The 11,186-nt window shown below is 42.5% G+C and overlaps 1 protein-coding gene across 1 annotated transcript; it reads right to left on the bottom strand.

The window, feature by feature from the left end:
• Nucleotides 1–530: 530 nt before the first annotated feature.
• LOC115360759 (cadherin-related family member 5-like) lies at nt 531–9,656 on the bottom strand. Its single transcript, XM_030053888.1, has 17 exons — nt 9,464–9,656; nt 8,307–8,460; nt 7,773–7,987; nt 5,886–5,942; nt 5,693–5,785; nt 5,485–5,571; nt 5,265–5,375; nt 4,867–5,037; nt 4,461–4,551; nt 4,272–4,378; nt 3,967–4,167; nt 3,715–3,846; nt 3,409–3,487; nt 2,605–2,792; nt 2,492–2,512; nt 1,152–2,214; nt 531–1,107 (listed from the first exon to the last, which is right to left on the bottom strand). The coding sequence occupies exons 2-16, from the start codon at nt 8,398–8,400 to the stop codon at nt 1,192–1,194; spliced, it is 2,670 nt and encodes an 889-aa protein (XP_029909748.1). The 5' UTR covers nt 8,401–8,460; nt 9,464–9,656; the 3' UTR covers nt 531–1,107; nt 1,152–1,191.
• Between the last annotated feature and the right edge of the window lie 1,530 nt (nt 9,657–11,186).

Below are 11,186 nucleotides of genomic sequence, written 5' to 3'. Positions count from 1 at the left end.
CATTCACACATGGCAACTGCCCAATACAAACACAACAATGTTTTATTTTTGGCCATTGTGCAGCATCACTGGAGCGTCCGGGGACCTTGCTCGTCCTCATCATCCTCATTCAAAACCATAACTCAGAATTTAAAAGCTTTTTCTGGGGATTTGCACTAGTGACCTGATCATAAATCCTCCTTTCTAACCTCTAAAGTCTGCCATCATTCATCAAAAGCCTTAGCTCCAAAGGTTTTAACAAACAAAATTCTGCATACGTTTGTATAAGATGTATATAAAAAAGCTGATGTTTTATAATCTGTCCTCAGACGGCACAAGCTGGCAGACTGCTAAATGAGCAAACACATTTGCACAATTGGAAACTGCAGACAGTCCAAGTACTGCAAGCAGTTTGTGTTTTTCTTTACTTTTCATTTTCTGTTTGAACACCGTCATTTGTGTGTGTATGTGTGTGTGTGTGTGTGTGTGTGTGTGTGTGTGTAATTGTTGCACCCTAGCATAGAAAAATGACTTCTCATGGCTAATTGTTTAAGTCAGATGAGGACTTTACTCACACAAACGACTCAGGCAGCATGTATGGAGAGTAGGCATAACAAAACACAGTCAAAGCAATGCACTAAATGGGAGTTTTAAACACACTTAACAGCTACTTAGAAGAAAAAAAAATCTCATTATATGTAAACATTGTAAGTCAACATATCCTGATTCATGACAGGTGCGGACACTTGTGCTAAGCCTATAATTGGTATACACAGTACTTTTCAAAAGTCTATGGAAGATTTACAGATTAAATTTGAATTAAAAGAGTGGTAGGATTAAGTTTGTGACTTTAACGACAACATTGTGCAACAAAGCTCATTTGATTGCTATCGCTTCAACTAATAGTGTGGTATGAACAGTCAACATTTGCATTTGCGTGTTATCATTCACCAGCTTGTGTGTGTTGATATATATGTATGTTGTATGAGTGTATGGATGCATCTTGATCTTTTCCTATGTAGTCACTGTGTTGTATATGCTGTGTGTTTTGTCCTCTTCCATGCCTCAGCAGTGAAGTACAGCAGCAACAGATAGTGGTGTGTCTCAATTAGTCCACCAACTTTCTGTCCCGAAATCATCTGTCTCCCTTTACCTCCTCAGTTGCCGGTTGTTGGCATCGTCACCCTCAGACTCAGTGATATTAAAGTGACATTACTTACTAAACGAGATAAAAGTGGGATGCAAACGAGCGAGCACTCTCAACAGCTCTTCCTCGTCAGGCTCTAATTCGTCGTCATCCTCGCTGTTCTTGTCTTCATCTCCCAGAAAACCGTCATCGTCCACCTCCCCCTCCCTGCGGCTGTCCTGAGTGTTCCCTGAGTTTGACGAGGGCCTTCGCTGCTGAGAGGCGCTAACAGTGTTGCCTGCTGCCCCTTCTGGGTGCCCTGATGGGTCTGTTTGGCCCGACAGCGAAGTAGAGGGTTGGTCAACCTGACAGGGTGCGTCTGTACATGGAGGCGTGTCAAGGGGAGAAGTATCTAAGTGCATCAAACTGACCTTTGAGGGTGCATGCTCCGGGGTGGGTGGGGGTGTGCTCGTCTGCTTTGGGTAAGGTGGCAACTCCAAAGGTGAAGCTGCTTCTCCATGGGCGTATGAGGGGTCTGGGGGAGTGTCTGTCTCTACTGAAGCAGTATGGGTGTCACTACATGGAGCAATCAGAGAGGATGGAGGAGAGGAAGGGTCGATGGTTGAGTTTACAGGGTCGGATGGTGCGGTTTGTAGAAGAGGAGTAATATTTGGAGCGCCAGTGATTTCAGTGGGTACAGGGGTGGCGTGAGGCTGTGGGGGTCCTTCATTGGCCTCAGTAGGGTTCTGGGCTGCATCATGTGGTTGAGTCTGTGAGCCAAGGTTTTCTGGAGGTGGAGCGTCGGCTTTAGCCATATCTGCGGGGCTTACATCCAAAATAGTTGGGTGAGAGATGAGCGAAGCAGACATTTTGATCGGTGGTGAAACGTTGTTGAGGATAACAGGGCTGCATATGGCCTCTGTGGGGATGAAGCTGGTGTCGGGAGCAGCAGTCGTGCTGGGCGGGGTGGGTCCTCGGCAGAGAGGCAGGTCTTTGTGCACATAGGTGCCAGATTTTTCCTGGAGGCTGAAGGAAGGGTTGTAGGTTCCAGCTTTTTCATTGTTGAAGGACACCTCATCCATCTGCGGCATGGGACTGCTGTTACTCATCTAGAAGGGGGACAACATGCAGCAATTTAAAAAAAAGTGCAACAGTCTATCATTTAAAATATTAACTATGAACTTGTATCCTCTGTTTCATTAAAGTTATTACAATTTAGACTTGCAGCCGTCATCAGATCATCAGATCATATATAAAATAGTTGCACCTAGTTGCAATAGAGATCAGTAGGACCCACAGAGTTTTAATGAAACAGGAGAATCAGAACTAGAAGGAGAAGGAGGAGCAGGTCAAGTGGGCAGTAAGGAGCTGACATTGATAACTCACCAGCTGGAACCATCGTAAGCTCTGTAGAAGGAAATGAAGGAAATCTCAGCCACACAAGCTTGAACTAAACCCAGTAAATACGAACTCTGTATGATAGAGGTTAATGATCTTACCACATTGGGGTGTTTGCCCTGCGCCACACACCCTCTCTCCAGTGGGCCCCTTTGCACCTTGTGTCTCTTCATCAGCCATGACATCATATACAGGATACATCCAAGTATGATCATGAAGAAGACACTCAGAGCCAAAGCTTTGCCCACAGTGCAACCTGTGACACGGTCTCCCAGTGGACTATGAGGGACTGCAGCATCCACACGCACACACACACACACACACACACACACACACGCATGCACAATTTTTTTTTTTTTTTTTTTTTTTTTTTTTTGCAAGCTCTATCATCAGCATTGCCAGTCAGTTATGACAATGGGTCTTAATAAAAAAAATCTTAATAACTTTGAGAATGTATGCCAGTCTCATGAGCTAGGCAAGGAGGATTTGTACTGGTAGCTACAGATCCACCAATTCTTTCTAAAAGAAATATGGAGCCCTTATTCAGTTGCGCCCTCAAGCATAACTGAGGGCACAACTGGGCAAATAAAACCAAAACTTCACCTCAATGAAGAAACATTCTCCCATTTACATAAAACAGCACTGAGAGGGATACTGGGAGGTATTACTATTCCTCTGGGATTGTAATGCCAGAGGAAGTGTGGCTTCAAGCATGAAAAACCAAGTCTACTTCAAGTCTACTGCTGTTTTTGCCCATGTGTTAGGCCTTTTGAACCTTCTTACATGCACCATAGCTGTGCCCTCTTCTCTTTTTTTTAATTTAATATATGTATCATATTTACATATTCATTCTTGTTATTGAAACAATCCATTATGCATGCAAGTGAATGAGTGTGTGGTCTTACTTGTTTGTCCCTCAGGTAGCACTTCGACCACTACAGTAGCGAAGGTGACATCACCTGACTCCTGGTCTATAGCTGTTACCTGAATAGTAGCATCACATAATTGTCATCATCATTATCACCACCACTAATACCGCCATTGTCATTATCAGCAGCATCATCAGCATCATCATCATCAGATTTTTATTTAATATGGGTTTTTGGTGACAGACAAAGTGGATTACATCCTGATGCAAAGGGCATCTCACTCATCTTACCCATCAGGTGTAATTGTGCCAGTCTTGGCCAAATATTTTCTCCGAGGCTTACCTCTAAAATGTGACTTTGTTCTGCTTTGAGTTGATTGGTCTTAGCGATCACAAGCCCCTCCTGTGTGATTTGGTAAAAGTCTGTGTGATTGGATGAAGGACTGAAGAAAAAGTAGATCATCGGATTGAATCCCTGCAAATAATTAGATTAGAAAAAAGATATCAGAATTACAAAAAAAATGACAGATATGAGAAAATGAATAATCAAATGATGAATTTGTAGCATTTTTGCACTGTGTGTAGAGATGCATACATGCATAAAGTCCTGGTCAAGTACACGCAACATTAGTGCTTTGCTGCCATAGGTGTTGACCAGAGTGGCAGGGCTCTTTCCTGCAATTACAAAGCCATGATATTCAGCCATGTCAAACTCTGGAAGAAATTGGTTCACTGCCACAACATGGACCAACGCTGTGGCAACAGTATACTTCCTGGGGTCGTCATCCTGGTATGCCTTGGTGAGAAACAGAAAGAGAATGAACAGGGAGAATGATGTGGGAATTTGTGAGAAAGGATATCATTCAAGTTTAATGCTAATGGAGATTATATGAGTCTCACCATGACTTGCAGACGCAGCACTGGAGTGGTGAGTCTGTCCTTCACTCCCCTAGTTAATCTCATCTCCCCAGTCTCTCTGTCCATCAGGAAAAGGCCATCATCATCCCCTGGCAAAGGAGCACAGTTATTTAAGGCAAATATGCCAGCACATTGCACTCTAATATTGACTTGTATCCATTTGTGTGGTACCTGAGAGGATGGCATAGCTGAGTGGAGAGCTGAGTCCTCTGTCTCCATCCACAGCATGAATGGGACCAGGAGAAAAGTCCAGAACAATGTCCTGCAGCAGGACACACATTAAGACATCTCCAAAACACAGCCTCACATTATAGCTCCGTGGTGATAGAGATTATCTTTGGTGTCAGAATCAGAATTACTTTCATTCACAAAGTATGACAGGTGCACAATAAATTTGAACTGGTTCATTGGTGCTGTCACTTACAATTTCATATTACAAGACTGACAGAATGTGCAAGGCAAAGTAAAATGCAAAGTAAAACTATGTCAAGGAATAACACAAAGGCATAATGCAAAAAAAAACACAATTGGGTTGATAGACAGTGAGAAAGGCTTGAAGTTGTGTTTGACAGCTGACCTCCTCCCCCTCTGTGACGTTGACGGTGTACACAGGGTTGGTGCAGACGCGATTGGACTCGTCCTGGAAGAGCAGCATGCAGGGTAGAAACTGTGGATACTGGTCATCTCCATCCAGGACTGTGATGGTGATGTTGGTGCTGGTGTTGAACTGCTCGTCAGTGCTCATCTCCTGAAGCAAAGTCAAGAGTTGTTAAGGGATTGTTAAATCATTCAAGATGTTATAATAGGGAAATGGATGGTGCCTGAATCAAAGCATGGCTCCTCCTCTGTAACAGTCTCAATCATTGGGGACATCATGACCGTAACATTTTGCAGGAAGATAAGGGAGGATGACTAAGACATAAAAACGGCTGGATGACATTGATGTGGGGAATGATCTGTGTAAACGTGGCCTACCGTGGCATGGATGGTGATGGAAAGGAGGGTTTTGGTCTCATAGTCCAGAGGCTTGGACAGCATAATTTCACCACTGTTTGGGAACTCGATCTTGAAGTACACTGCATCGGGCTGCAGGACACACACACACATGCACACACACATGCACATGCACACACAATGATGCACTGATTGTAGAATTTATTTCTAATTAATTTAAGAATATGAATGTTGAACTTACTGATGTCTGGTCAATGGAGTATATGATTTGGTCGTTATCTTCGTCTGTGGCCAGGACAGTAAACACTACAGTATTCACAGGAGTCAACTAGACATGAAGACACAGAGGCAGAAAGACAGGCAGTTAGGCAGGGAGACACAGCAGACATGAGACAGCGTTTAAATCTAATACATTTTGTTTATTGAGTGTGTCTGTGTATGTGTGTTACCTCACTGATAATGAGAGACTGCACCGTGTTTTCTGCAAACACAGGTGAATGATCGTTCTCATTGAGTATCTCCACCATGAGCCTGTACACACTCTGTAACAACACCAAGGCAGAAACATGCAGGACTGAATCTGTGATGTTTTTCACTGAGGAATAAGAATAAGAATGAGATAAAGGAATGAACTGTCTGTACCTGAAGTGTGTCTTCCTCATAACACACCAACTCAGCCATCAGGACAACACCCTGCGCCTGAGAGACAGACAGGCAGACAGACAGACAGATAGGTAGGTGGATGAAAGTATTTAGCTGCATTAATCTTACATATTGCTGCTGTCCAGCCAAAAACCTTGTATCACCATAATATCAAATTTTCAGAAACTAAGGAAAACAGTCCGTTTTATATTAAGTTTATATAATTAGTTTTGCATGGTTATAGAACATTCTGAACCCACAGAGGAGCTTGTAAATACTCAAAATAAGTTAATATACACGGAAAAGATACATACACAGTTTTACACATCACTGCATATAAAGACAGTACATGTATAGCAAGCATATCTGATACGACAGTATATTTTGAGGTAAATGATCATGTTCTTTTTATACATATTTGTTATTACGGTGCCAATTTATTAATTTATTCTTTACCATTACAACATTTTTTCCTTCATCTATCTATTATTTCCCTCTGTATGTGCTGTGGCAACAAAACTGGATTTAAATCCTCTATGCCATGCCATTATAGCAAGCGGAAACTCACTGGAAAACTGTAAAGACAGATGGAAAGAGAGAGGGAGAGAGAGGCTCCTCTAATCTTGTTGACCCTTTAACAGCTGCCATGATTTAAGACAACTGGCAGGGAAGAGGATGACGGTAAGAGAGATTGTGTTCAGTCCAAGAGGTGGAGGTTATGGGGTTCAAGCTCTTAAACTTAGTTACAACATCCTCGCATTGCGGCTCCACACTACATGGATTCCTACAGATACCAAGAGGGAAAGACACACCATTACAAGGCCTCATTAGCTCAAAGGCATCACTGAAGACGGATAAAATCATTATCACTTGCACAATATCCATACTTTCCCTATTAGAGAATGAATGAGTGAAACCTCTGTCGCCCCAGGGATGGTTTACCGTGTACATTGAGCATAAGAGACAATCCAGGGGAAGTACAGAATAAGAGGAAAAGACAAAGAACTTAAAACACGTAGTATCACCTAGTCTGTGCAATGCGAATAATATTAAAAGTAATAATAATAACAATAATAATAACATCAGACAAAGGAGGCAATGCTCCATTTTGATTGCATCTTGGACATGTTGCACCTTCACCTTGAAGGTAAAACAGCCTATAAAAGGTTGGAGAGATGATCTTATTCGTCTAACGGCGTCTCAGTCAGTCATGTGGGCAGTGCCACTGTATCAACATGCATCCGCCCTCGTTAGAACTTCTAATCTTCCTTAGAAAGTAAAGACTTTGATGAGCCTTTGATGAGCCTCTAGTCAAGGTTACTTTTAATAGAAGCGCCCAGCTACTTTACACATTACAGTAATTTGTTAAGGAAGTGAAGAATAAGCTTTTATCCAAGTTTGAAGAAAAATGATGATGAAGATATAAAGATAAAGATATAAGAAATACTGCAAAATTCAAAATTAAGGGCATTTTCCCATATTAAGGAAAAATAAGGCCCTGAACCATATGTTACTTCACATTTAGGTCAAAGTCAGAGGTTTCTAGTTGCCCCTGTTAAAAACTATTATCCTTCCTTTAGTGATTGAGGCTAGCAGATTCAAAAATATTCCTGAAGACAACTGATCATGTGTTTTGTGTGATTTAGGAGAAGTGGGAAGCAGCTCTCATTTCCTCTTGTCCTGTACACACAATGATGATTTAAGAACTTCACTGTACTGTTTCATGAAACGTCTCATCACAATCCTGAAATATTTTGGTGTACAGATGATGAAAAAGTGGAATGGTTGTTTCATAGTTGTTCTCAAACCCTTAAAAACAATGGCAAGATGCATTGTTTCTCTAAAATTCGTATTCGCATTCTCATTTATATTTGAAAGTGCATTTACCTCCCGGTCAAGGACCTTCTCAGGCGATGTGTTGAGCCGGAGTTTTCCTCTGTCCAGGAAGAACCAGTCAGCATCCTTTCCGTTGAGGCTCCAGCGAACTCCTTCCCCTGTGGTGTCTGAGATGAGCTCAGCGATGAGTTCTCCAGTGTGGCTGTTCTCTCTGATCGTTGCAAACACATCTTGACCGTCCAAGCATCCACCCCACCCAGACATTCCTGCATGCACACACAAACACGCAGCCAGGAGGGAAGAGTCATGTTAATTGTGGCCAAGAATTTAACTCTAAACCTGATATTTGTGTAAGAGCAGGTGGTTTTCTGGCACAAGTTGAATGCAGAAGGCAGCAAAACTGAGACTTAAAGAAATGCTGTCAGACTGAAGGACCATTTATTCTTAAAAGTGGCATGTTTCAGCATGTAGCCTTCATCACAGATCAGGTTCAGGGTTTAAGAATAAAGTGTCCTTCTCAGTGCTGCAAGTGTGACTCTGTTCCTATGACTGAGTGAGAGTGAATGTAAAGTAAAATGGCTGGACCTTTGGTTGTGTGCAGACACAAGAGGACCAGCAGGGAGCAGACAAGAGCCTTGATTAGCGACAGTCTGCATGGTTTTAGTCGAATGATGGCCATCCTCAGGCCCGGCAGGCCTCAGAACCAGACCTGAGCTCAGTCAGGCCTCAGGAACCGCTTCTGTTTGTGATCAGACACAGAAAAAAAAAAAAAACAGCAGCCGTTTAATTTCAGAGTATTAACCAAACAGAGAGATCATTTCCCGCTCTGAGTCGGCTTTAATCTGCGACATGATAGTAACATGTCTTAAGAATCATTAATAAGTTAAGACTCTCAACCCTTCTCTCAGTGCACCTGTGCGCACACTCACACACACTCACACACACACACACACACACACACACACACACACACATAGAGACACACTGTAATTCCTCCAAATCCCTTCTAAGTGGGTTTCTTTGCAGCTTTCCCTAGTCTGAGAGACCTGACCAGTAGAAGAGTGTTATTCCTCTCCCCTCTTTTCATGTCTCTCTTGCCTCATCCCTCCTTTTTCATTCCTCCCTCTCCACCTCGTCAGCAGTTGCTATTCTTCCTCCACACCGGTCTCAGACTCTGATAATCCATAGTATATTGAACATGCTGCGTGTGGACTTTTCTAGCCAAGTATATCACTGTTAAATTACATCTGACACTCCAATGCCTTCAATAAAATAGAACTGTTGCCGTTTCCACATGCACAAAAATAGATAAATGTAAGACCCCATACAACTGAGCGAAAACTCTGTGCCCTTGATGTTTTTTTAACACTTGAATGGATAAAGACACCTCTTATCTCACCCTGAATTCTTGGCAAAGTCTCTGACACACAGACTCCTACTTGGAAATGTGAACAATAAAGACTAAAATGTAATCAAAGTGAACTGTGTGTGCTGACACATCTGTGCACACAAGTGTGTGTATGTATGTGTGTATATAGATGTGAGTCCATGGGTGTGTAGGTGCACTTGAATATGGAGGGGATGGGGGTGAGGCAGAGGAAGGGGGCTGGTACCTCCCACCAAAACAGTAATTTTTCCATCTAAAAAACAACACATCACCTGCATGCATCCTCCCGACTTGATTCTGTGTTACTTTACACACAAACAAACACAGAGTCAAGAGTTGAGCTCTGCTGACTGACCTGTTGGTGTCAAATCCCCAGCAGGCGGTCTGTCATCCTCCATATCCTCCAGGCATTTGGTAGAAATATCATCCCCGGCTCACATATACACACAGCTCTGAAAGGTGACTCGATGCTACTCAAAAACTCAGAACAGGGGAAAGACAATGGGTACTGCTGACCACACAGACACACACACACACACACACTGACCCCCCAACATACATAAAAAAGCAGACAGCAGCTTATGGTGTGTGTCTGGGATAAGCATCAGCTCAGAGGCTAAAGCCTGAGGGCGGGGTTTACTTACTCAAGGACAACGTGTTAGACAATCAGATTAAGTATAGAGAAGGGACTTGAGGCTGACAGTGAGGTCAGAGGCAGGGTTCATGAGTCAACTCAAGAGATTTGTCTGACACCAAAACATTCAAAACGTCATCAACAGTATTGTCAGAGTGTCTGGTCAGCTCTTGTTCTGGTTTTATCAACTGTTTTACAGCGCAATGTAATAAATTCCATTAAATTCAGTACATGGAGTCTTGGTAGCTTGTATCACACTATTTTTGAACTGTATTACAGGGGTGCATGTGTATTTAATTTTATTTTATAGCCTACAACAAGCCAATAGTAAATCTAAACCTGTACTTTGGCTATGCAGCTGGTGCCTATTTGCGTCTTTGGGTTTGTTCAATTAGTGATCTCTGACGCCTTAATAGGGTCTAACTCGGGATTAGCTATCAAGCATCGGCTGTTCACTCTCTGTAGATTAACCCACATCCTTCAGCACACTTGTTGCGGCATGTGCAGACACACACACACACACACACACACAAAGACAAACATGCACCCATAGGCATGTGTCTGCAAATATCTTTAGGGCCTCGGTGCTGAAAGCATGTCTGGCTCCATGAGAAATGTTTGGGTTAGTGTGGGCTTGTGAGCATGTTCCATAGCAAGAGGAAAAAGCAGAGGGCGGAGAGATGTTCAAAAGACCAGAGTATGCCTCAGGGTAACACAGAGGCTGAGAGAGGGCTCAGAAGAGAGAGCATTCCTCACATAATACAAATGGTCAGAGATTGCATTTACAGGCACTCAGTCGTATTTACTGGAAACAATGAACCAAAGCTTGTTGACTGCTCTATTTCACAGCTGGCATTTTATAAACAGTCTTATTTTTAAATTTGGACATGTTATTTATTATTTGCACCATGTTACTGATCTAAGCTACAGTCAGAAATATTTAAGTCAATCAGCTTCACCTGCAGTCACTGGCTAATTATTGGGCTCCTTAGAGAAAAGCAGAATTCAACAGTGCGCTGTTATGTTTACTGTCCTGAGGTTCTTTCTTATTTTAAAGCCTAGGAGTAACTTTGGCTATCTTTCATCTTGCTCTGTGTGATTTTTCATTTATCACTGCTTCACACCTTATAAAATACAGTGAGCTTGCCCAGTAACATTGTTGCACCTCCATTTGCTCCCTTTTGTCTGCATATTATACATTATAACTCTGAAAATTACCACATTTAATTTCAGCGTGTGCAGGAAACCTGGGCTGTGAAGTCATTGCACAAAGCATGCAAACATGATGCCATGGTTTACAGTAGGACTCAGAACCAGTTTGTATCCTGCTATGGCAGGATGTGACCATTGGAGGTCAGTAAACGTTTGGTTGGCAAGTTCAAGTGCATGTTATGAGGGACAGATGGATAGAAAATGGGCTTTGCTATACGGACTCATTTATCCA

This window comes from Myripristis murdjan, chromosome 6 (assembly GCF_902150065.1).
Source record: "Myripristis murdjan chromosome 6, fMyrMur1.1, whole genome shotgun sequence".
Taxonomy (NCBI): Eukaryota; Metazoa; Chordata; class Actinopteri; order Holocentriformes; family Holocentridae; genus Myripristis; species Myripristis murdjan.
The sequence above is the reverse complement of the archived record's forward strand: the minus strand, read 5'-3'. Positions and strand labels throughout refer to the sequence as shown.

Coding starts and splice junctions, on each gene's coding strand:
- LOC115360759 (XM_030053888.1), bottom strand. CDS start 8,400: ATGGCCATCATTCGACTAAAACCATGCAGACTGTCGCTAATCAAGGCT. Junction 4,552..4,866: donor ACGTCACAGAGGGGGAGGAG/GTCAGCTGTCAA, acceptor GTCCTGCTGCAG/GACATTGTTCTGGACTTTTC. Junction 2,513..2,604: donor AGGGCAAACACCCCAATGTG/GTAAGATCATTA, acceptor TTCCTTCTACAG/AGCTTACGATGGTTCCAGCT.